The sequence below is a fragment of the Colias croceus genome, chromosome 14 (assembly GCF_905220415.1).
Source record: "Colias croceus chromosome 14, ilColCroc2.1".
Taxonomy (NCBI): domain Eukaryota; kingdom Metazoa; phylum Arthropoda; class Insecta; order Lepidoptera; family Pieridae; genus Colias; species Colias croceus.
In genome coordinates this window covers 6,590,405-6,616,388 of record NC_059550.1, presented here as the reverse complement: position 1 = coordinate 6,616,388, position 25,984 = coordinate 6,590,405, and the positions used below count along the sequence as shown (strand labels likewise).

The 25,984-nt window shown below is 33.3% G+C and overlaps 3 protein-coding genes across 9 annotated transcripts; 1 reads left to right on the top strand and 2 right to left on the bottom strand.

Annotated features, from left to right (window-relative positions):
• Positions 1–162: 162 nt before the first annotated feature.
• LOC123697116 (YLP motif-containing protein 1-like) lies at positions 163–19,492 on the top strand. Of its 5 annotated transcripts, XR_006752181.1 has the most exons (10): positions 163–519; positions 1,574–3,644; positions 4,183–4,974; positions 5,058–5,206; positions 5,487–5,675; positions 5,884–6,102; positions 6,502–6,556; positions 6,946–7,055; positions 18,693–18,849; positions 19,302–19,489. XR_006752181.1 is itself a non-coding variant. In XM_045643523.1 (9 exons), the coding sequence occupies exons 1-9, from the start codon at positions 334–336 to the stop codon at positions 18,702–18,704; spliced, it is 3,783 nt and encodes a 1,260-aa protein (XP_045499479.1). In that variant the 5' UTR covers positions 163–333; the 3' UTR covers positions 18,705–19,491. The 5 variants fall into 5 exon arrangements, 4 of the variants coding, with proteins under 4 accessions (XP_045499479.1, XP_045499478.1, XP_045499481.1 ...); XM_045643523.1 differs by having other exon boundaries at positions 18,693–19,491; XM_045643522.1 differs by lacking the exons at positions 18,693–18,849; positions 19,302–19,489 and adding an exon at positions 7,718–8,604.
• On the bottom strand, positions 8,546–9,898 carry LOC123697119. The gene is made up of 3 exons (XM_045643529.1): positions 9,722–9,898; positions 9,154–9,249; positions 8,546–9,047 (listed from the first exon to the last, which is right to left on the bottom strand). Exons 1-3 carry the CDS (start codon positions 9,781–9,783, stop codon positions 8,645–8,647), a joined length of 561 nt encoding a protein of 186 aa, XP_045499485.1. The 5' UTR covers positions 9,784–9,898; the 3' UTR covers positions 8,546–8,644.
• Positions 9,970–18,482, bottom strand: LOC123697118. Of its 3 annotated transcripts, none has more exons than XM_045643526.1 (7): positions 18,359–18,482; positions 12,367–12,475; positions 11,923–12,115; positions 11,621–11,817; positions 11,133–11,216; positions 10,721–10,971; positions 9,970–10,633 (listed from the first exon to the last, which is right to left on the bottom strand). In XM_045643526.1, exons 2-7 carry the CDS (start codon positions 12,469–12,471, stop codon positions 10,507–10,509), a joined length of 957 nt encoding a protein of 318 aa, XP_045499482.1. In that variant the 5' UTR covers positions 12,472–12,475; positions 18,359–18,482; the 3' UTR covers positions 9,970–10,506. The 3 variants fall into 3 exon arrangements, with proteins under 3 accessions (XP_045499482.1, XP_045499483.1, XP_045499484.1); XM_045643527.1 differs by having other exon boundaries at positions 12,367–12,472; XM_045643528.1 differs by lacking the exon at positions 11,133–11,216.
• Positions 19,493–25,984: the final 6,492 nt, after the last annotated feature.

Genomic DNA, 25,984 nt, shown 5'->3' with positions numbered 1-25,984 from the left:
AAAGTTTTTCTGTTTTGAAATCATCCAAAATATTAATGTTCTTTGTTATATAAATTACAATGATTTGATTTCGCCAAATTTTATTTTTGATAATACATTTTAAAATACGATATCGATATTTGCACGTCACTACGTTACTATACTCCACATTGTCATCTGGAGCAAACTAACATGGCGGCTGGCGTTGTGAAATAGTCAAAAATCAAAATGGCTGCCATGTTTTATTGATTGAATGGGACTGTTATAAGTTATAACTTGGCTGTTTGTTATTTATTTAATTCCACTTTATGAATCCAGTGCTAGCGGTTTAATGATTTTTGATTCATTATACAAATGGCTTGGCAATTACCTAATGTAAGTCAATGGAATCCTGGCCTTGCTGTGGCTGCTGATGTTCCTGGCATGAATATGGGTTCATATACCCCAGAGCAATGGAATTTAATGCAACAGCAAAATTGGCAGCAGTGGTCCCAATGGCAGCAACAGTATGCTCAGTGGCAAACGCAATACGGCGATAAGGTAAAATTATTTATTTCATAGTGTTCATAATAATTAGAGACCAATGTTGAATAGGTACCTAAGTTACAAAAATAATATCTGCCTGAAACTATCTAGTAATAAACGATTACCGTTAAATGTTACTTTTAGACTAGTATTTAACAATACAATATCAGCCTTATTAAAGCTTTGAGAGAATTTAATTAGTCTCCCAAAGTTTTAAATTGCAGTTAAATGCAAAATATTTCCAGTTAAAAATGTATAAATATTTATTGCACACACACTAGGCCTCGTTATCAAAATACAAACCTATAAACTCGGTAACTGAATTATTTGATGTTTCTATTATTCATCATCATTTTACCATAATGTTTGTATTTTATGTTCACGATATACCTATGAGTAAAATGTATATGACATAAAATAAATATGTGTAAAAATACCGAGCTATCTAGTTACCACAGATCAACCATGTTGCGTTTGGGAATAGACTGCTTCAATTGATTATAACACTACTAAGACTATTTTTATAATCTCTTATTTCGTGATAATACATGTCTTAAATTGAACATTCAAAGCATCAAGACTAAAAAGAATACCTACCTAGAAAATGACAGAGGCTGGAAAAATATTGTCTTTCATAATATTTTTTGCAGCAGTACCTATCTACAGAGCAAAGCAAAGACTACCTAATTAATAAATTGTCTTAAGTTTCAGACCTACCTATAATTCCAAATACAAATGGTAATTCTCTTTTTATAATGTCAATGTAAAGGCACAATTTGTAGTGCCTTATAATATATAATTTACCACTATGAAATTAATTTTTTATTTAGTAAAATAAAATCTTTAGAATAAATTAAGGACTCTGGATGACTTCTGTTTAATTTATCATCAATCTAAATTCATAACATTTGCTGAATGTCTGTAAACACAAAATAATAGATTCATTGTTATTAAGAATTAAACAATAATGAATAAGATACAGATTTTTAATGAATTATGTATAATTGTATTATGTATGTATTACTTCGTTCAAATAGATACATTGAAATGATTAATCTTAATTTTTCAGTATGCAGAGCAAATGCAAGCAATGCAAGCTATGGGTATAGCTCCACCACCGCCGGTGAACAATGTCCAACCTCCTGCTCCCCCACCTCCTGATAAACCTCCACCTCCTCCACCACATGAGAATGATCAACCATTATACGGCAATCCCGAACCAAAAAATCCTACACCCTCCCAGACCCAAGTTTATACAAAACCCAGTGACAATAACACCAACATAAATACAGGTAACAATCAAAATTGGCCATACAAAACAGATACCCGCAACAATGCATCTGCAGCAGCCCAGCCTGTACCCTCGGTTAACACTGAGGCGTTAAGAAAATTAGCAGAGGAGGAACGTCTCTTTGATATCCAATTTCAGAAATGGGAAGAGGAAATACAGAAGTGGAAAGAAGAAAATGTAAACCATCCAGATAAAAGAGCTTATAGTGAATATGAACAGAAGTTTGAAGCTTGCCGTGCTCAGCTCTTAGAAAGAAGACAACAGATGAAGTTAAAACGAGATTGCCTGTTAAATAATGCTCCACAATCTACCAACACTACTAACACAGGTAATAATATATCAACAACTATTCCTCCTCTACTTCAGAATTCAAATTTTAGCCAACAAAATGCAAACAAACAAAGCCATCAGATTAGCAAACCTGCTCAAAATTATCATCAACTTAAAAATACATCACAATACCAGCAGTATAATAGGAGTAACAATAAAAATGTTGACCCACAAGACAGATTTGAATCATATCAGGAAAGGATGGAAGACTATTCACCAGAGAATATTGATAATTCTAGTTTTTTACCTACTAGTGGGACTTCAAAAGGAATACCAGGTTTAGATTTAGTCCCTGATGCAGAAAAAGCTAGAGATGTTATTGATATTACAGAAGATAATAGGGATATGAGACCACGCCCAAACGCTGGTCCTCTTCCACCTGATTATTCTAAAATTTCAAAGGGAATAAATAACATCCTTGGTGATGAGAAAATAATGAATATTCTTTCAATGGTGCAGAACCAAAAGCCTACTGACCCTAATATAGAGAGCAATCAGAGTGATAATCTTCCAAAAACCAGTGCTCCATATGCAGGTAACCCTAGTAGTATTCCTCAAGCAGCTCCTTGGAACCGAAATAATAACTACAATAATCAGTTTGATCAAAGGCAGCCACCAGGTCCTAACTATGATAATAATAGACAGGCACCAAATAACTATGATAATAGACAGGCGCCAAATACCTTTGATAATAGACAGGCACCAAATAATTATGATAATAGACAGGCACCTACGAGACAGGCACATATGAGAAATCCTCCCGGAAACTTTGATATGAGAAATCCTCCCGGAAACTTTGATATGAGAAATCCTCCCAGTAACTTTGATATGAAAAATCCTCCCAGTAACTTTGATATGAGAAATCCTCCTAGTAATTTCGAGAAGCCTCCAACTCATTTTGAGAAAAGACCTGCTAGAAATTTTGATAATAGACAGCCTCCTACTAGTTATGATGATAGAATGCCTCCAGGTAACTTTCATAACAGACAACCTGCTACTAGGCAGCCTCCTAGCAACTATGATGATAGTCAGCCAAATGATCATTTTGATAATAGTCAACAAAGCATTGGTTTTGAAGATAGGCATCAGCCCAATAATTTTGATACTAGACAAAATATGCCATTTAACAGGCAAAATGTTAATTTTCCAATTGGCCAAGGTGTAAAGAGACCACAACCATATTCTGAACCTACACAGGATAGATTTGGTCAAAACTACAATGAAAAAGATGCACCATTTGTTGATCATCCTCAACAACAATTTCATAATAACTATGATCAGTCTGATAATGTTAACATGCCATCCAGAGGAGGAAGACCACCCATCAGACCTCCAGGACCACCAAGGCCCATGAATCCTATTCCAGAAAATACAGATTACCCAGGAGGTTTTAATAGGATGCCTTTGCAAGAAAATGTTAGTGTTCCTTTAGTACCTCCTAAACCTAAATGGGTAGAAGAACCACTTTTTACCCCATCCATTATTGTTGAATATGAGCACAAGCCCTTGAGATTGAAAGGTAATTGATATAACTGTTAAGACATTCATTACAGAGTATCAAATTTATAGTCTACAAAATGTTTTCAGTGTTTTATAATTGTGTTCAACCTAGTAATTCATACAAGTAACGCCTATAGCAATACACTAACCCTTGATAATTGATTAATTGATCCACTTTGTTTCAGGTTAAATAGTATTTAAAATAAAATTAAACAATATGATATGCTTTTTTTAAGTAACTAAACCACAAACTTATTAATGTCAATGCCATCCTTCTCCAACTTTAAAGAATTAAAAATAATTTTTCTCAAAAAAAAATATTTTATCCATATACAAAAATTTGTGGCAAATTGTAAATACTTAAATTTTTTGTCAGCAAAATTGATATTGTAAAGAAAAAGTAAATGTTTGGTATGAATTGCTTAGGTACTTGCAAAAAAAAACCAGCAACAATTTATATATTATCTATTTTTATTTTTTGTATTAATGTATCATTAATTGTAGTGATAGTGAACAGCAACCATATTTATAAATTGACAATTATTTTTTATTTGTAGCTCGTGATTTTATAGAACCCGTTCATACTTTTGATTACAATCACAAATCAAAAGATGGTGATGTTAAGAAGATGGATTTTGAAAAAGAAGTTGAAGACTTGTTTGCAAGGGCCCCACGAACATATGAAAAGGAAAATGAGCGCGGAAGATATTCTAAAGATCCATATTCAAGAGATTATGACAGACGAGATGAGTTTAGGCAAAGGTCCCCGAAAGAGGAATATCCTCACCCATATCGAGATGAAAGACTCAGAGCAGATGAAAGATTTGATAGACGCGATGATCGGGAAGTTAGATATAATAGACGAGAAGATTATAGAGAAAGAGATTTGGATACGAGTAGGAATATAAGAGATAGAGATTCATTGCGAGATAGAGACGTAATGCGAGATAGGGAGAGAGATTTTGGTCGAGATAGAGACTTAGGAAGGGAAAGGGATTATGGAAGGGGCAGAGATGTAGGAAGTTATAGAGATGTAGGCAGAGATAGGGATCTAGGAAAGGACAGAAGGGACAGGGTCTCGAGTAGAGATAGAGATATTGGTAGGGAAAAGGACATAGGTAGAGATAGAGAAAGAGATAGACTAAGAGATAAAAATCGTAGTCACAGTCGCGACAGGGAAAGTCGTAAGCGTGGGACCAGCTTAGATAGCGAATTGAGTAGTTCCTCAAATAGTAAAAGAAAAAAAGAAGGAGATGATAAGCAACCCAAGCATGTTGTCATGATTGATGATTTATTGGAAACGCCAGGTAGAGAAATGAGACCAGAGAAAATATTAATTATCTTAAGAGGTATGTATTATAATTTTTGCAGTGCTATTCTTAAATATAGACATTATGTCTACATATTTCTCAATAATCTTTCTTGCTTGTAGGTCCTCCGGGAAGTGGAAAATCGTATTTAGCTAAATTGATTAGAGACAGAGAAGCTGAACACGGTGGCACTGTTAGAATTATGTCAATTGACGATTATTTCATGCAAGAAGGGGAAATTGAGGAGAGGGATCCTACAACGGGAAAGATGGTTTGTTAAAAGTGACTCTGTATATTGTTAAATATATATTGTTATTTGCCCGTGCTAAATAATTTATAGCTTTTTATAGCATTCAATTAATACATACATCTCCAATGGTGAAATAATTTTTGAAATAGGTTTATTAGTTCCTGATTAGCGCTATTCTATTTCATTTTCGGCCTTTATTTATGTTTTGCACTTTTAAATTATTGTTTTAACAATTCATAATATGTTTTACTAAAATTAATTGTTTAGAAAATTTATCCGATGTATGTTTAATAATTTTCAGATAAAAAAACCTTCCTTGAAATATGAATACGATGAAAAATTGGAAGAGTCATATACTTTGTCGCTGAAGCGAGCTCTTAAGAGGAGTATTACAGATGGATATTTCTCGTTTATAATATTTGATGCTGTTAATGATCAATTAAAAAGTTATGCAGATATTTGGAACTATGCTCGACAATATGGATTCCAAGTATGTCCTTTTATTATTTTGACACACCTATTGGTACTTCAATTGTAGGCACTTATTCTATTATATTTTAGCATCGAAAATCAAGAAAATATTTAAATTTTCATATTTTAATAATAATTATATTTATTTACATATCCAAGATAAGGAATGAATTAAATATTTATTCATGTGTAATGCCTAATAATTGATTTATTAATTGAATTTCTAGGTTTATATTTGTACAATGAGCCTAGACATACAGACATGTTTCAAGAGGAACATACATAATCGCAAACTGGAAGATATTGAAGTGATATGCTCTAGATTTTTCCCAACCCCAAATCATCATATCCTCGTGGATCCTACCACATTACTGCAAAGTGCTGCTATTACTGAAGTGCAAATGGAAGATGCCGATGTAGCAATGGAGGACGCACAAGAAATTGAGGTGAGATGTCGATAGTTACAGGTTGAAGGAACATGGGATTTATTGCTAACGTCATAGATGTTATTTTGACGTCAAAACGCATCAATACAAATAGTTGACCGTTTTTCAATGTTTCCACAATGGTTATGAACAATGTTTAGTTTCTGGGTAATGTATAACTAGTTTTATATAAATTTTAGTTTATTATTTTATTCTGTTTCTCTTTTGTTCTGTTATACACATGCGAGTTTTGTTTTTGTTGTATTCGACTATTTTGTCTGTGTTAGCCGATTATAATCAAAGTGTCTAAATTATTGGTGTATACAATTTAAGAATCCCTATATTTATTTGCCATAGGATAGGGTTAATGAATTCTATTTCAGCCAAGTTCCTTAATTTCCAAGTGCTGTTCCATCACAGGTCGAAAATAGTTTTACGTCGAAATGGGAGAGAATGGACGATGTGAATCAACTAGGTAGGTTATTAATTGGATCGGTTGATTATTATTTTGTAATTAAGTATTGTGTACCATGTTTTATATTAGTTGATGTAATTTATTGAATACATATTTCGTCCTTTCGAGGTAATGTATTATATAAAAGTATTTTTCTATTATAGAGGGTAGTTTGATGTTTTTATATTTTTTACCGTTTTCAATATCAGAAATTATGTTATAACTTATAACGTTTATGATATAACTTTGTAGAGAAATCAAGTGTTTTAATTTATCTGCAGTGGTGTTTATCACGAATTTATTTAAAAACTATAAATTAGTGTATTTACTCACATAAAATGTAAGCCGATTGGGAAATAATAAACACTATGTAATGACGTTATTTTAATTTGTTTGACGTATTGTTTCAGCGCGGCTCGACGGCACCAGCAAACCGCTTCGACCGTCAAAGTTATCAATGGAAGACTACCTTCAGTTAGACGACTGGACTCCTAACCAGGCTAAACCTGGGAAGAAAACTGTTAGTATGCCTTGATTTTTTATTAGAATAATTACTTTAGTCTAAAAATTGTGTGTTGGTTATGCGCTAAAATTTTTATAACTTTCTCTGAATGTTGCGGTGATGTTGTGGAAATGTATGCAACGACGCATCATTAACAAATTCTCGCAACCATTTATTCGCACATTATTTATTCGGTTTAAACGTCCGTACGTATAAGCGTTATTTAAACTGAGCATTTATTACTACTTATACTTTCTACATTTTTGGGATTTACTCACACGATAAAAAAAAAAAAGAAAAAAGACGGTAAAATTTTACTTTTACATAACTTATTACAATTTGTTTTGTCTTGAGTTTTTAACTCATGTTTTACTTCATTGTAACAGGTAGTATGTATTGAAGATTATGTTTTTATTTAATTTTAAATACATGTCTGTTACATTTTCTAAGCGATTTATGAGCTTGGACCGGAGTCAGAAGTTAATTCTATCTTGCATGTTATATTTATTATGCGGTGCGAAAATAATATCGCTCTTGATTTAAAATCAATTGATTTTATTGAAGTCTTAATTCAATATCTGTGTTTTTACCTTGAAAATATTTATTCTCGGCTACTTTTTTGTGTCATCGAGGCATTATTTTGAAAGATGCGCGGTTTCATTCTATTGTAATTAAAACAGGTACGGTGGGCTGATATCGAAGAGAGAAGACAGCAAGAGAAGATGCGCGCCATCGGTTTTGTTGTCGGTCAAACGGATTGGAATCGTATGACCGACCCCACGCTGGGCTCCAGCGCACTCACACAGACTAAATATATAGAGAGAGTTAGACGCAATTGATGTGAACGTTCTGTGAATTCTATGATGGAAGATTCTAGAATATGTTGACGCAAAATCTTTATAGTCGTGTTAGCGCTTTACAAGTTTGAAACTTCAACATTGTGCATTTAAGATATTGCCGTTCAATTTTATATTGAACGGTAGCTCTCTTTGTTGAGTCCACAGATTTTTCATTTGTGGAAAGCAAATGCTGAACATTTTTGAATTTTGAGTCGATGTATTATAGAATGCGTAAAATATATAAAAATGTATTTTCATAAAGTGATTGTAAAGTAGGGTATTTAATATTGGTAGATAGGTAGGTATTTTAAGTTTTTTTTTTATATTGTTTCAAACCTTATATTCGGCATTAGATTATAAATGTGATTGGAGTTATTTTAAGTAAGATTACTCATTCATAGTGTACTACGGTAAGCAATAAAAAGATGTATTTTTGCATCACGAAAATGTTGTGTATAATAGGTGCCTACTTTAGTGTTAAAATAAAAGTATAGAATTTAGATATTTTATTATCTAGAATCACTTTCGGCTTTTCCCTGATTCATTGCGCATTATTTTGATATAAACAAATATAAAAGCATGTCATTAAAAATTATCTAAGTATAATACTTACATAGGAATTACAAATAAAACAAACTAAATTTTTCAAGTTATTATCTTTCGAGTCAGTCGTGTTATGGTCTTTATAATCTTACAATTTGGTACGTTAAATAAACTTAAAGTAACTACATTTTGTTTTACTTCTTTATCCTTCACCAAAGAACGCGTTTACTTTTTATCAAAAGCACTAACGAACCCTGAGGTCTTGTAATCGTATTGATAATTATTTTTAAATTTCTGCGCGCTGCCTTGCGGTTCGTGGTCCGAAGTTTTTACTTTCATTAAATATTCATCATGATCGTTCGAAGTTTGGATGATATCGGCTGCCTTGTTTACTTCTACGGTGTCAGCCTCGGTATTTGTCATTCCGGATTTGTCCGTTTTTATACGCGTTATTTTACCAATATTTTCGTCTCCCTCTTTTCCGCTCGACATGATCATTACTTGCGGGGTGCTCATTGCGGTCATGTGATCTTTAAGACATTGTTGCAGGATGTGTAAATAAAACAAAAATGCTAAAAGTGTCAGCGCTGACATTGCCGCGTTGCTTTTCTTATACCCGCCACCAACACTGTAACAAAAAAAAATTGTAAAAGACTAATCTTACGGTAATACGGTACCGGTAAACTTCGATAAAAAATTGTTGAACAGAACAGAGAAAAACTAATTTTACTCACTGTTTGGAAGAGGATGCGTGTCCGTGGGAATGTGGTGCTGGGTCATATGTATAGTAAAAATGTTGATGATCGTGCGTTGCGGGATATTCTGCATACCTTTTTAATAAATTCAAGTTAAAAATATGATTTTGCATAAATTTCCGCAGAAGTTTACTCTACGTATGTTTAACAAATAACAGAGGTGTGTATAATAAATAAAGAAATATTGGCTCAAAACTGAATAATTCTCTATTCGATTTATTAAATAAAGAGATCGCCAGGTGAACTTTGTCTCACCTATTTATTAATGTTCCCCCGTTAAAACTGCAAACCTTCCCTTAACTTCCACGAATAGGTATTCTTGGATCAAAATTAACCAAATCCTCCAGGCATTCTCAAATTTAAGTGAGACAATCGAATAGTAATTGATTTTCATATAAGTCAGTTGATTATTTAAGTTACAAATTATAATTACTTCGTGTAATAAGAAAACGCTTTGAAAAGGAGCATCGTTCGATTTGCATTTATTACAAGTGTTAAAAGGTAAAACTTAGTTGTTGTGATTTCATCACTGAATCGAAGTACTAACCTCTCAACCATTTGCTTCGGCACTGTACCCATCTGTGGGATGGATGGGATCAAGTTTTCCATCGTGCTGACACTTGGAACGCACTATACCGATGTCAAGGGAATACTGAGACGTGCGCTTGCACATCTCCCATAGAATCATTGTTAATACGCTCTGTTTACTTCGATGTGCTTCAGATGTGTCAAGAATGATGTTAACGGTATACGCAGTTGACACTCACTCATATGGGAAATTGCAATAAAAAAACATTTCTATTTTATATATTTATTTTACAATCACAATCACACAAGGACGTCCTCATTCATACCATCACAATAATATACACAATATCAATTCTAAATCTATGAGGTGATATAAAATAAGATTCATATCACACAATATTATAACATCAGTCGTTAATTACAAAATAAAAACTGGCGGATTTACAAAATAAATTCTTTACCAATTTTATTGTATTCATGGACGGAAGTTTTCACTGGGGTACATTTCGTGGAATTTAAAATGTCTAAGTTACATCTAGTAATAAGTTAAATAAATAAATAATTAAAATAAATTATGAGAACATGTTATTTTATCTCCCCTAAGGTGGAGTAAATTTCTAACGCAGCAAATATTTGACACAAATTATTTTAACTGCTGAAATTTGTCTGTCATTTTAAGAAAATTAAGTACATACTTTAGTCATAAACGTTACCAATTATTTAAAAAAAAAGTTGAATATCTAATTTTATGAATATAAAAATAAGATTTGGTGGTGTTTCGAATTATTCAAATTTTAGAAGAGATTACACTTCGTTGCATTGAAGGTAAAGTTCACGGCAATCAATGCCAGAACGACCGCGACGTCCGGCTTCATAGAATTGTTGGAAGGTACCGCTGGATTGTCTTTCCAAGACGAAGCTTGCCGCATAACTGAAAATATCAAATTCCAATAAATACTTATAAAATGTTATTCAACGTATTAATTAATAATTTAACTGAAAAAAAAAAATAACTTACGTTCCCAGTTGACAAAATACGCTCTTAGGTCCGATATCAGCGGAACATTCATTGTTTGCATCGCAGACGTATTTCTGTAGGCATTTGTCGTCATTTGTTCCAAATGATCTTACATAGGTTTTCATCATGGCAATACCAGCCAGAGCGGCGTCACTGACCGAGTCTTTACGGCCCATGGACCGCGCGGTCAGAGATCGATGAGAGAAGGACGTCTTGAGGGCATCGAGGAGATTTACCACGATATTGATGAACTGTATGAACAAAACAATCAATTTTTAATTACAAAATATTAATAAAAAAGACACGAAGCGGTATTGAGTGCTGATATTTAGCGCTAAATGTTATAGTCTACACGATTGTTGTATTATATGATCGGAATTTTTAAGTAAGGGTAGGAAGGGAAGGCGCCTACCTCTCCAGCCTGCTTTGCCATGGAGGCGACTTGGTCGGGATCTTTGGCACCGAGCACCGTCGACAGAACCGCAGCCAATATACTCTGAAGCAAGCGAGAAGCGACACCATATCCATAACCAAACTTTACTATTTACATTTGAAAGCCAGATTTACCTCAAAAGAATTGAGCTAAAGTTTACTTTTGAGATACTTCTGACGTGCGGTGGGATAACGTTATAGGTATCTAATAGCTATGAATTGGAAAACCTACTAATTATGTGAGGAATAAAATGGAGGTGCTTTACAGTTTCGAATGCCAATAAATACGTATACGTAATAGTATAGGTATAATAATATGCGTATCTACACGAACGATGTTAGTGGATCAGTATGGTAAATATAATAGTGTTGATGATTGTTGTTTTTGTACAATAAATTTATAATTTGCATTTTACTACTGTATGTGTGAAACCATGCGTTGATGTTTTATGTAATTATGTATCTTACCTGCATCGGTGAAGATCCGTTATCGACCTTGTCAATACCGTCGCTAGATGCTCCACCACCCAGAATAGCTGTTAAAATTTTAAGACCCATGGTAATGAAATTGGCCCATGGCGATACTGGTGCGGCTTCAGTATCGATGTTGTCGCTCTTATTGGGTCCAGTGGTGCCAGGATTGAAAATCATTTGCATTATCATACCTGTAATTTTGAAATGCCGTTATTTTACAAAACATTTAACTAGAAACATAAAATATAAATGAAACGTAGGAAAAACGTCCATGAAAGTAAGACATGAAAACCCACCTAACATATTGGACCACGAAAATCCGCCATCGGAAATGGAATTGTTCTGTATTTCGTCGATATCATCGAGGGCTACTTTTTTAAGAGCGTTGGGCTTTTCGGCAAACTTTCGTTCCTGAGCAATCTGTTCATGTGGCAGGGGTAACGAGTTGCTATAATACTGAGGATTTTGTGTTCTGACATTACTGGTGGCCTGAAAATTAAATTTATTCAATTATTAATTATTCGCTTTTCACATACAATTTTCAAAATTTCAATTTGTAGAGAAAAGTAACAAGTTTCGGTTATGCTTTCTCGCTTTCATAAAATAAACTGACAATATCAGTTTTATGTTTTCGTTAATATTATCATTCAACCAACTCTTTTAAGTAGAGCTACTAACCATTATACATAAAACATTACTGATGTCTCAAGTTATATAAAATTTATAAAAATTTAACTTACTTGTGAAATGAGAGGTGCATGTTGTTGAGGATACGCCAACGTGTGAAGGATAGCCGACGAACTGATAAGGGCTAAAAACGCCCACCCGGTCATCTTTTGATGCATCCTGCTGAACAAGGAGGTATAAGGTAAGTTAATAAAATAAGTCAAAATAATATAATTTGTTTAAATATCTAGTTTTCTTAATTGTGCTCTCACTCGGACGCCGATTAGAAAGTGATCTGATGAGCGATTCGCGCGGATTGATTGCCTGTGTTTGGAGCTGCTCATAGAAAGTGGCCCCTCTCGACGCGTTCACATTTTACGAGGATGTTGAGACTAATTAGAGGATGTTCGTTCAATTAAAATAATTACCCGAGTAGAACTATTAAATAAAGTGACGGTTAAGCCGGTCTCTTCATTATGTAACTAAATTAAGAAACTTAACTTTCTATTTGAAGTGGGACAGAAGTGCATATCGATTATAATTATAATACGAGATACGCGTGCGGTCTTCTAGTCTATCCGGTATGGAAGTGTGTTAGCGGTTTGACCGACAATATCGAATACAGGTGACCCGGTCTCTACTAACTGTAGTTTGGATGTCACCTCTCGCACCTGCGTTAATAAGGTGTAAGTTATATAAATTGACGCAAATGTATAGCCGTAACGGTCGTTGCACCTAGATTGTACACTTTCTATGACCGATATACTTAGTCCATATTACGACAGAAATATTTTGGCGATGCTTTTCTGATATCGATGTTTTAATCGCGTATTTTATTTACGAATTTTTTTACGGACGTGTTTCTCGTGTTTGACCGGTCTTCGGTGACAGTGTGCCGTCGAGATTCTCTCGGGAGAAATTACTTGCCGCAAGTCATATAATGCGCTTATGTTTTATGTATGCTGCACAACATAACTGGCAAACTTTACGAATAAACTCGTTTCTAGAATTGTCGTTTGTTGAAGTTTTCCTCAAACTACAATGCTTAATTTCCATTCTATATTTTGATGCTTTACCCAATAATTATTATTATCATTGCGAAGTAGCAGCGGTAGGCCGGAGAAAGCAGGAAATTGCATTGGAAAATCCCAATCGTGCATTCGCATGAGTATAAACTAATGACTAATCTAAGGCTCGGAAAATAACGAGCGTTTAAAAAACATAATTATTTTTTGAGATGATTGTGTTTTTAGTAAAAGCTGTCAACATTTTTGTAAAGAAAGTGACATCGCTTTATGGTTGAATTAATGTGCCGTAACTGCCTGTGGTTAGGGAGCCAGGTGCAAATTTGGTTAATTATTTCCTCTCAAGAGATAATTCGTCAGACGCATCAGAGTATAGTATTATAAAGCCTCGTGAACGTCAGCTGGCGCTCGGTTGGGGGGATGAGCGGTTGTAGCCTCCCACGCACGTAGGAAAAAAAAATACATTCATTCATTTCCTCTCAGCTAAAAATTTGTCAAATTGTAGCTAACCCAATATCTCAACGAAAAAAAATAATCAGCTGGTTACAACATGGTGTATTATACGTCAGCTGGTGTCTCGAACATGAAAAAAATAAAATTATTTTCCGTGATTTCCTCTCAAACAAAAATTTACCTGATGATAGCTTATATGTAACTGTGGATATATATATAGGTCAGCTGGCTGTATCTGGGTGGAAAAACCGTCAGCTGATACTTTGAAAGTTATTACATAGGAGTTAGACAGAAGCATCTATTGCCAATTTATATGCATCAACTGACTAGGTTTTCCTCGAATTATTGCTAGCTGATTTTTTTATTTATCGCATCAGTATATTAACAATCAGCTCACAAATTTTCATCTGAGATGAAATGACGTATCTTAAATTATTATCGTTATTTTTAAAAATTCAAGCAACACACGCTAGCATAATATAGACAGTAATAATACTTGGAGGTGGTTAGTTGTGCGCATGATCGGGGTACTACGTACATTCAGCCACATCGGTAAACATGTTTTTACAAATATTATAAACTGCATTTAAAAATAACTATCAAATTCACATAACTACCTAAAAGTGTAACAAATATGAAATAACCCACTAAAAACATTAGTTAACTATAATTATTAAAAAAATAATAGTATAATATATAATTAATAAAGTTATTACTTATCTTTTATGGGGACTTATGTTGATGGAATTCCACGTATCTCGATGATTTTGTTAATGTCTCGTTATATTCGAGACACCAGCTGACGTATAATACACCATGCTGTAACCAGCTGATTATTATTTTTCGTTGAGATATTGGGTTAGCTACAATTTGACAAATTTTTAGCTGAGAGGAAATGAATGAATATACTTTTTTTTCTTACGTGCGTGGGAGGCTACAACCACTCACCCCCCCAACCGAGCTCCAGCTGACGTTCACGAGGCTTCATAATACTATACTTTGATGCATTTTACTAATTACCGCTTGAGAGGAACTTGGTCATAAAATCTGCTTCTGGCTCCCGGACCACTGGCCTAGTAACCTTGTACGTTAGTGTACTCATTATAGCGAATTCAAATTTTACTTTCGGTTAAACAATTTACATGCTTTGTGTTCCGTGACTTCAAACGTAGTTTATCCTAATTAATCGGTTCTATTGGAGTTTAATGGTTGTTTCATCTAATACTTGACTGGAAATTGGAGTGACGAGCTATTTTCAACCAAATCCGACACAAATGTGTATTACAATCAAAACTTATTTTATGAGTTACTTAATGAATTATATATATAGACGTGTTTATGTGATAATAAAGAGTGTAGCAGAATGCAACACGTAAGCAAAGCTGGGCGAGGCAAACATGGCGATAGGTGAAAGCAAAGACGGCCGGTCGCGTGTGTGCTACTACCGTGCAAGGTTAACGTTTTTCTAATTTCGGAGCGAGGGCCTAACCTGTTGTACTTAACTTTCAATAGAAAACCATCGTGGAAAAATTATCGCAAACTTGTTGAGTTGTTGCAGTGCCCATGGACGTCATGAAGAGAAATGGATCGTACCAAATTTAGCTATAACATAATATAAAAAAGTTAACACCACTTTCGTTGAAACATTCCTGTTGAATTTTAACGCTAGTTCGTGTTAAAATTCCAACGTCGCGCGAAATTTTAAATTGTCCACATGAGTGATGCAATTATGTGTTTTATCTTTAGATGCCGAATGTTTAAGTTATATAAAGAGGATTGCATAAGTTTTATTAAAATGTTTTAGACTTATTTTCGCTCGCTCGTTGACCGGTCCATCGGAGTCCGCTTTCTAAAACCGCGCCGTCTTCTATGCGTGTTTTGCACGCGGATGTTAGCACGGGCTTGGTAAACAATAATTTATTCATCATACAACAATTTATATAAATATCTTAGATACTATAAATATACCCAATACGATAAAGTTATATTTTGTGTTCTTTTTTTTATTTATAACCGAGCCATCACCACGCTTTCAATAAATGGTAAGCATCCAAAATTGGCTTGGATGGTAAGCATCCAAAATATTAGTAAGTTTTTTCAGGTAACTTTTCGTTTTAGCAAGTGCAGCCTAAATTAGGTACTTAATGTAAATAATATGAATTACTTTTTACGTGAATTTTATTTGTACAGACTGGTATCGTTATTTTATTTGGACCATTAGTTTTTACACGACATGCAACGAATGCCATTGAATGTTCCACAAACGCAATCCATGGATGCGTGCGTTTCTTATTCAAACCGTTACATTGCTCTAATGTTCTCAATTTTAACTCAACGGTTAATCGAGATGTATATGGTCTATCGATGTTTTAATCTACTACCGTTTACCTCCAATACATGACATTATTGCAGCCGATGTCGGTAGCTGTAACTAAATTGTATGGTCGTGCGCGAAATTCGTAAACACGTGCCTTGGAAGTTGCGTGCCGTTAAGTTAATGCATCACGTTTGTCTTTTCATTTCCTATGTATATCAATGAATATTAAAAAATTGATTGGTGACGATAAAGCAAACGCGTTTCCCAAATAAAATGTGATGTTTAAAGCTCGTTTATGATGGCGGAGCTTTCACAAACAAAAGTTCATTATCTTTAACCGACCGTGGACTCGATTTCATTTTTTCATACAGGATGCAAGTGAATAACCTATAATTTTTGTTTGAAAGGTGTTGGTTACTCAACACCGCGTCGCCGGCCGGTGAATGACTGGACCTCTCACAACGTCACAACTTTCACTTAAAGTTTTTTGGGCATTAATAAAACGACTCATAATAATCCCTCCAATGATACCTATTCATAACGTGGTACCGAGATAAGATTGGCTTTAAATGATTTATGAACTTCGATTTGAGATTGAAGTTTCTCTCGGAAATTGAATGCATTTCCGAACCAATGGAATTTAATGAACGTTGCTTATGTATTATAGGTATTATTACTATCTGGTACCTATTGTTATTAAAGTTCTACTCAAACACATATGCGCATGCTGATTTCTGAATGTTTTGCGGGTTTAACTTTTGACGTTTACGACATAACTTCACTAGCTACAGCTACGACAAGCTTTTCTTAGATTTTCACAAAGAGGTATAACCATATTTAACCTTTATTCATAATGTTAAATAATCATCAATAACGTGTTGTTAATAAATTATTTTTATTAATATTTTTAGATAAACTTTAACTTACCTACTATTTTGTTTACCTAAATCAAATGTTTCTTCTGCTCCATTTGCGGAATCGTTTAATCGTTTAATGGTATGCGTAAACCGTTAAGATTGTAAACTAACCGCAATTTAATATCTAGTTAAGTTTTTTGTGATTAATATTGATTATCAATATAAATAAAATTAATAAACTAACAGGGTACGAATGTGGGCAAAGCTTCACCGCCAGAAACCTACCTATTTAATATTTTCTTTGCTGCGTATGATTGGGCATCAAAGGAACGTACGCTTTCGTTAATATTTTTTGATAGCCCATCATTACTATCATATAAATTAACAAGTATAATTTTAGTAATATGTTTGTGGAAAACTTATTCAGTATTTTACAATACAGGTAAGTACCTACGTATTGTCGGGACGTTAATATCTTTAGTTGTAGGTACCGAAGACCACATCCAATTCAGGGTCCCATAATGCGTTTTCACATTTTAGAAAGTGAAGGTTTTCATTTACATGTGAGTACATAATATGTTGGCGAGAAGAGCTGAACGAATGTTGACGACACTATAATTGCTGTAGAGAATTCGTGACTAAGTTGCGTTTTGTTTGGCAAATTTCATGTGATACGCTTCTGTTCAATTTGATGGAAAAGATAATATTTACGTATACCTACCTACTCCGATGATGGTCTTTACTTTCTCCGCGCTATTTTGAATACTATATAAATTTGCGTTTTTTTTTTCTTTTTACTTGTGGTTATCTGATTCGGAACATAAATTATAAGATTTATTTAGTTTGCATTGTCCAAGTGTTGACCTACTCATATCTTATTTTTAATTAGGACTTCTCACCTTCGTTCACCAAACTTTAGTAACTTTAGTAAATAAAATGTAATGTATAATTAATTCAGAAAGTAAACTACTTATAATAAATGCTTATTATATTTAAAGTAATTGCAGATTAATTTCATTTCGAATTAGTTGTTAATTTAATAATTGTTATATAATTAAAACTGTACGTGTACATATTTTATTATTTCCTTTTCCATATTTTTATTATAATAATATAGATACGTAATACATGTAAAATAAACACAAAATATTTTTAAATAAACGCATTGAACTTTCACTTCTAAAAGCTCAAATTTGTTGATAAGCGACCTATTATTATAAAAAAAAACAAACATATAACTAAAAATTTTATAAGATTCACAAATGTTTGCACCAATAATCACTAGTGAAACACTGATGAAAGGATATGAGCACGCCACGATAACTCAGCATCCCGTCCGATTACTTTCACAGGGTTTTCTTCGCACGTTTTCACTCGCACTCCCAGAAAAATGAGCTATTCCTAAAAATCTTACCTTATCTCCAATTAGGTTATCACTGAAATCACTGAACACTTGTCTTCCACGAGGTAGCTATCACCGGTGAAAGTGCGTGTGGCTCGTGCGGAGGTTTGACTTGCAATGAGTGTTGCGCCTTGAACTTCACGTTATATATAGGATGACCCAGTTACTGATAGTTAACTGTGCTACCTGGTCTGTCTGTCATGTCCAACCTGTTGCATCCCGTTGTTCAGACGCTCTGCTCCCTTTGGACCTTGCCAAGGACGCTAGAACTGATTAACATCGACCTGTGTCCTGTTTAAATAGGAAATTTGAATGAAATAACTAATCGAAGTTTGTATTGTTTCAGGTACACCGATAAATTTGACCGAATGTGGGGCTGGTATGTACGATATTTCCTATGCATAAGGAATGCATTATTACATACTTAAATCAAGTTATCTCGCATCGTATCACTGAACAATTGCAATTAGAAGATATCTAACGGTATGAGACTAACAATGTAGGTAAGTTAGAAGATCCTTTATGAATTTAGGTCATTATTCATAAAGACGTACAAGTAGTGTGATCCTTTTTCATTTGTTTCATTCTTGTAAATGTTATTTTAGTTAGCTACATAATAGAGTTGCCACTTAGCTATCGATGTTACCCATTTCTCAAATATCAACTCTTGTTTTACGACTTGTTATCAATTATATTTGCTTTTTATTTAGAGTTTCGATTGCAGCCAACAAAAAAATAAGAAGCTAATCTATTTGCTTCTAACATACTTTACGGCATTTTCACTGAAACCTAAACAATTGCTTGTATTGTTATAATTTTTCTCAGAAAATGGTTTGAGTCTCATGGAAATCAAAGCAACGCGATGACTTGAGGCAATGGCCTAAAAGCATCAGTTTCCCATGACTGAGGTAGACTCATTGTCAAGTTCACATAATTAGTTCTTTTCATATTTCAGATAACCTGTCTGGGGGGCACGCGATTGCATAAATATTTTTTAATGAGAACTTCTTTAGGTTCAACTGAACTATAAAATCTACGTAGAGCAGGAGCAGCAGTCTCCGTTCTTCGAGGACAAATAAGCAGATTTATGTTCGCAGTTATCTTCTACTCTTTTCTCAGTTATCGATCTTCTGCTGTCGGTAAAAGAAAGCTATATGTTCTTAAGTAGATAGAGCACGCACATAATAACTTCAAGAGGTGAAAATGTCTTCCAGGGTTTGTTTCTACTAAATTTAAGTAAAATATGAGATACCTTTATCTAATACCTTTTACTTATCTAACAGTTAACTTATTGAATGGTTTCATTCAGTCAGACTTAAACTTGAATTGCAATTGCTTTAGATTTAATAATAATTTATTGAAAATACAATCGAAACCAATCGACATTTTTTATATGATAAACTATGAAAATATGTGTGATATAATAGTTTATCATACATAAAAAGATGTCAATCGGTATCATATTATATTATAATTTATAACTTTTACTGTCGCATTTCTCATCTACAGGTACCGACCTACTATATACATCGCGCTACTTCCTACATAATATGCTAATTCAAGAACTGGCAGCTGATAAGAGTGTTTTTAAACGTGAGTAAACTAACACTGATTACTAAAACGTTTTCATAATACCAAAACACAGAGCATAGCATATAAACTGAACATTAAAAGTGTAATGCTTTAACTTCCTATTACGTACATATATTATTTATAAAGCTTTTTATTAATAAATATTAGTTTATTAGATATTCACTGTATGCGCTGTCTTGGGCGTATCCAGCATTTGAAAGGCGTGTACAAAAATAAATATACTAAATAAGTAATAGGAAATCTCTATCTTAATCACGTCTCGCTGACAAGTGACAACCTTAAGAATGGAATCAAATGAAACCTATGATTCTTTGAGTTCATACGTCATAGTTTTTAAAATTTATTATTATTAATGTTCAAAATTACTTATGCTATAGTGTGGGATAACTTTCCCCACTTGTCCCGCCCTGAATACGCCCAGGCACACTGCCAAATTTTTTTAACTTAAATACAAAATGCATGTCTTGAATAATATCTAATCTGTGTCAAAGTAGGTCAAAGTCTTCTTGAAAATAAAGCAATATTTAAAAAATACCTACTGTTTTATTTTCACACCCAGTTATGAATACCCAAATATTTCAAATCGAAACTTGCACATATGTCTATGATCATAAAAAAATATTACCAATATCTATAGGTACCTACTTAATACTATAAAGCTTAAGAGTTTGTTTGTTTGAACGTGCTAATCTCAAGAACTACTGGTCCGATTTGAAAAATTCGTTCGGGGCTAGATAGCCCATTTATTTAGGAAGGGCTATAATCAAAATAAATATCATCACGCTTAGACCAACAGGAGTGGTGCACTGTGGGTAAAACCGTGGGGCACAGCTAGTAAAACATAAACAAGTTTTTCCTTCTAGTCAAGCTTCTAGTATTAGAACATTGACACTTGTTCCACTTCATACTGTCAAATTGACGTGTCGAGAACATTCTGATTAGGCTTATAAGCACACTTATAAGCTCCTGTTAGTTGCATAATAGCTTACTTGCGATTTCAATGACTCATGAGGATACAGGCCTTGAGCGAAAGTAAAGTATTTAAACCACCAAAAGAATGATTCATTTCTTTGCTATGATAAATCTTGTAGTTCTCATATTAATTACAAAGTAATTAATTTTTATGGGATCCAATTGTTTCAACTATCATAATATTTTTATTTCGCTTGTTAGGGTTTTACTTGAATAATATTTATGTACTTTTTAAAATAGCATGTAGGTATATAGATAGCGATATCTACACATATGGATCTACACATATATCTTCTTCCGTCTTCGACGATAAAGATGGCATGCTAAATATTCATGTAAGTATTTAAAAACTCACGAAGAAAAACGTAATGTAATAAACAAACAATTTTTTTTTTCATATTTCTATTCGTAAAATAACTTTGTATAAAAATAGTTCTTAAAAACCTATCAGAAGGCTATTCAAACTGAAACAAATACTACTTTACTAGGTACGCGTACAGTTACAAGTTACAACAGAGTATACGTGTACTTAAAATAGAAGTAAACATACAAGTGTTGCATATAAATACCTACATACCACTGTCTTTTGCATTGAGAAGAACAACATAATACAAACACGAGTCAACAACTTTCTTTTCGGGGAATTCCGCTCTTACAGCAATAAAACCCATCGACGTTTAATAACTTTAATTGAGGAAAATATTAAAATTTGCTTTAATTATTTGATTATGTAACATTAACTGCTCTTAAATTTCGACCAAGTTTAGAGATTGTAAGATTTTTGTTTAAAACCCACCTCGTTTATAGTACACTAGCGGTCCACCCCGGCTTCGCCCGTGGTACATATTCACGTTTTCTCTACATAAGAACCATCCTCGAACTTCAAGGAATATTATAAAAAAAGAATTAACGAAATCAGTTAAGCCGTTCTCAAGTTATGCGCTTACCAACACATTTTGGGATTCATTTTTATATATAAGAAGATATTGCATAGCATTTCATTTCATATAGCGCGGGCACAGAGCGCGGGTCAATGTTGCTTCATTTACAGTAGGATAGTAATAATAGTATTGATAATCTGTTGTCACATGAGTATAGAATGAACTAGTGGGTATGTATACCAAGTTTCTAAATTATCTTTAATTTACACCAAACTCTGAAGTTGCCTTTAAACCAGCGCAGGCTACCTACCAGCATATATTTGTCAATTTGCATCTATAGCGCTCGTAACTGTAAACTTGGAATGTGAACAGCTTTCTTGAAGAAAATACGGATGAAAATCGAAGTCCATGATTCATGTAATCAATAGATACTGCTCAGGGAGATAGTAATTGATTTTTCCCCTTGTGTTACTAACGTTCTTTCATCATTGCTGATTTTGTACAAATTGTAGTTTATGCTATCGTTCTAGTTCTAATTTAATTCCAATATTTGAATCAACATTTGTTACCCAGCTAAAAATTTATTCAAAGCCTGGCAACCTTTTATAGGTATTTTTTATTTTACATTTAAATACCTACTGTAAACTTAAGACAGAAGCTTGTGTTACACATTATTAGATACCTAATAATATATCATTGAACATTCCAACAGTCCCTACGTAGTATGATTACCTATGTATTATTGTTTACAATGTGCAATTATAATGTGCCCATTGTTTTTAAAATATCTATTATCTTATGAAAGTTATATGTAAAAGATCATAACAATGGAAACATATTTACTTTCTTCAGTAATTTTCTCGATAGCGGATCTAAAAGAAAAGCATTTCATAATAAGCGGAACTTAGGAATTGTGTCAAGTCTAACTATAATTTCTAAATATTCAAGATCGGCTTGCTCATATTAGATTATTATAATTATTATTAGGTACCTACGTACTTATCTTATTTTATAAAGATCTTTTAGAAAGAGCTTTGATCTTTTTACAACGGAAACCAAAAGGGTCAAATAAATTACCTAAAGAGAGGCTTGCCATGTTATAAAAATGGACCTTATGCAAGCATGGCCAAATATTATAGATATGTAGGTACTTATGTAGCTATTAAATTCTATATAATTTATAAACAATATTTCTTTATTTTAATCTAAGTACATAATAATAGGAAGCCGCAAAGTTTAAGTGTTAATCATTTAATTGATAGATACTTTAGCACAATCTGCGAATCTTTTGCTCATCCATCAATATTTTATTGCCTCATTAGAATCAAACTGAAGCTACTGAACCAGTAACGAGTTGAATCGTTATTTTGTAAAATAAGTTTGAAAAACACATTAGCGTTCCACCACAACGGTTTAGAAAGAGAAATTGACACAAATGCCGCCAAAATAATACAGCTAAAAGATTATATGTTTGCGAATAAAAAAATGGATGTAAACAAAAATGTTATCGAGTGTGTAGTTAGAGTGGGCCAGTAGGGCAGCGAAATGTTAGCTTTCGTTATTATGGTTCGTCCACACGCATCGTGTAAACCTGATGGTATGCATCCACTATTTGCCGACGAAGATGAGGATTGAGGATATACTTATCTAGATATATCAAAAATATGTTATCTGTGTAATCATCTCAGTTTTCTATGTAATCATTAGTTTTTATTCTTATTTAGCGTTTGTTACGTATAATAATTATATTGCATATTTTTTTATACTAACTAGGAATATGACTGGTCATCGCATCGATTGCTAAAGATGAGTGATCGATCGATCTATCGTTACGATTGATTGATTGAAATAATTGAGACTACACCATATAAGCTAACATGCATGCATACTGAGGTTTGCTCGTCTGTATCGATAGCCAGATCAAATGGGTTGTGTGGCTGAACTTTTACTGGTCAAAGGCAGGCCGTTATCGAGTTACAACGACCTACAAGGACACGCCGCATTCCGATTGTCATAGGCCGTGAAGGATTGTCGGTTTGTATACCTAATCTCATTTCATTACGACTTTTGGTGGTAATCCATATTTGGGCATTGAAAAGATGACTAAACCTTTCGATTTTGGGTGAAGTTGTAGATAATGATGTTTTTTTGAAGTGAAACTTCTTTATCGGGGTTGGAAAAATAAGTAGTGTAACATTTTTTGACGACACGGTTGGCGCAGTGGTAAAGTAACTGCCTACTGAGCCGACGGTCCCGGGTTCGATCCCCGGTCAGGGCAAATATTTGTGTGATGAACTCAATTATTTGTTCTTGGGTCTGGGTGTTATTATCTATATATGTATTTATTAAATATTATATTTATCGTCGCCTAGTACCCACAACACAAGCCTTAATTGAGCTTACTGTGGGACTAGGTCGATTTGTGTAATAATGTCCTATAATATTTATTTATTTATTTTATTTATTTTTTCGTTTCGCGCCATCTTTTTCTTATCCCTACCACGCGTGATGCGACGTATTTCTATAAAGTTGCATATAAGTAGTAAATTATTTTTTTAAAAATAAGGTCATAAAGAAGTTTCACTTCTTACGTGTGTACACTAGTAGTTACACGCACACATTTTTTTTTTTTGTAAATTGTAACTAACTAAGTAGGTACATATAAATATTATTATACATATTTTAATTTTATTTAATTACAGTTACTCTATTAAATATGTTAATCACAACCATTTTAGTCATCTTAAGTGTAATTTATATAGAAGGGCCATATTTTCTCCAAGTTTGTCAAAAAGGCACAATGTCGCGGTATAGAAAGTAAAGCTTGATCTAAATGTGAAGCAGAACGCATCATTAGTATTTAGGTATATTATAAAGAAAACAAACTTATGGCATAGGTATATGCTTTCATCGCTATTATAGTAATGGATTTGTAACCGCCTACAAATGCTTTTGCTCTCGCTTCTCCTTTCATTAATTCGTGTCTGATATTAAAACTACAAGTTTTATCATTTATGCCTAGCCTTATTACGGTTAGACAATAATTCGGGACAAATATTTAAATGTAACATTCCTATATAAAAACAGATACCTATCTATAGCTATCTATAAAAGGGAGATAGGTATCACCAAAAAATCTATGGATAGGTATTAACTCCCCTCATGGGAAAGGTGATATGCTATTGCCTTCCTAGGTAAGTTTTTACATTCGATCTCCTAAATAATAAATACTTAAACGTTGTTTAAGAAAATCACTAAACTTTATCATTGTATCGAACACACATTATCGAAATGCAAGTTTGCATAAAAAAATTACCTGTCTCTAAATAATTTGAGAGCGACATGAGGTCAATGATCGTAATAGTTACCTACCTTGTTTTTGTTTTAAATTCGGTTGTTTTTTTTTTTATGGTTGGCCCTGCCGTGAGACAAAGATGCACTTTCTCCGCGAACTTGACCAACGTGAAAATGTCCATCTTTCGTCAACGATCTTTTCGGAGTACCTAAATAATTATTTTTATCCTATGTACGTATAATGATTGAAATGTGCTTTAACTAATAACTATGTTAATTTTTGGAAATATTTACCTAAATATTACTTTCTCAAAAAGTAGGTACCGTAATGTCCGACTTTGTTATATTAAAATATGTATTATATTTTTATGATAACATCTGCTTGAGTATAATGATAAAGATATACGAATTAACTACTTATGAAATGTAACTAATTAAAAGTTTAAAAATAAAAGTAGAATTCATAGAAACTATAGAAAGTAGGTATGTATTATTATAATAGGTATAGGTACGTATCTATACTTAAAATTCTTCCTAATTGTTAAAATAAAATGTACCTATGGATTTAATATAGGTAACCATATGGTTATTGTTTTTATACTTACAGCTACAGCAAATATAATGGCACATATAGGTAAAAAATAATGACTGATTACGTCCAATCACCTGAAAAGAATATAGAATAGATGAAGTAAGGACCCACTAACAACCCGTGCGAACCTAGCTTATATTTTTGCTTCTAAAATGTTATACAATATTGGGTACTAAAATATTATGTAATTCTTGTATTTTCTTGGCAATTGTAAATTACAATGCAACAATAATTGATATTTACCTATTCCATTCCTAAATAGCGGAGTGAGTTCCACTAGATGAAAGGAAGGTGTGAATTATTCTG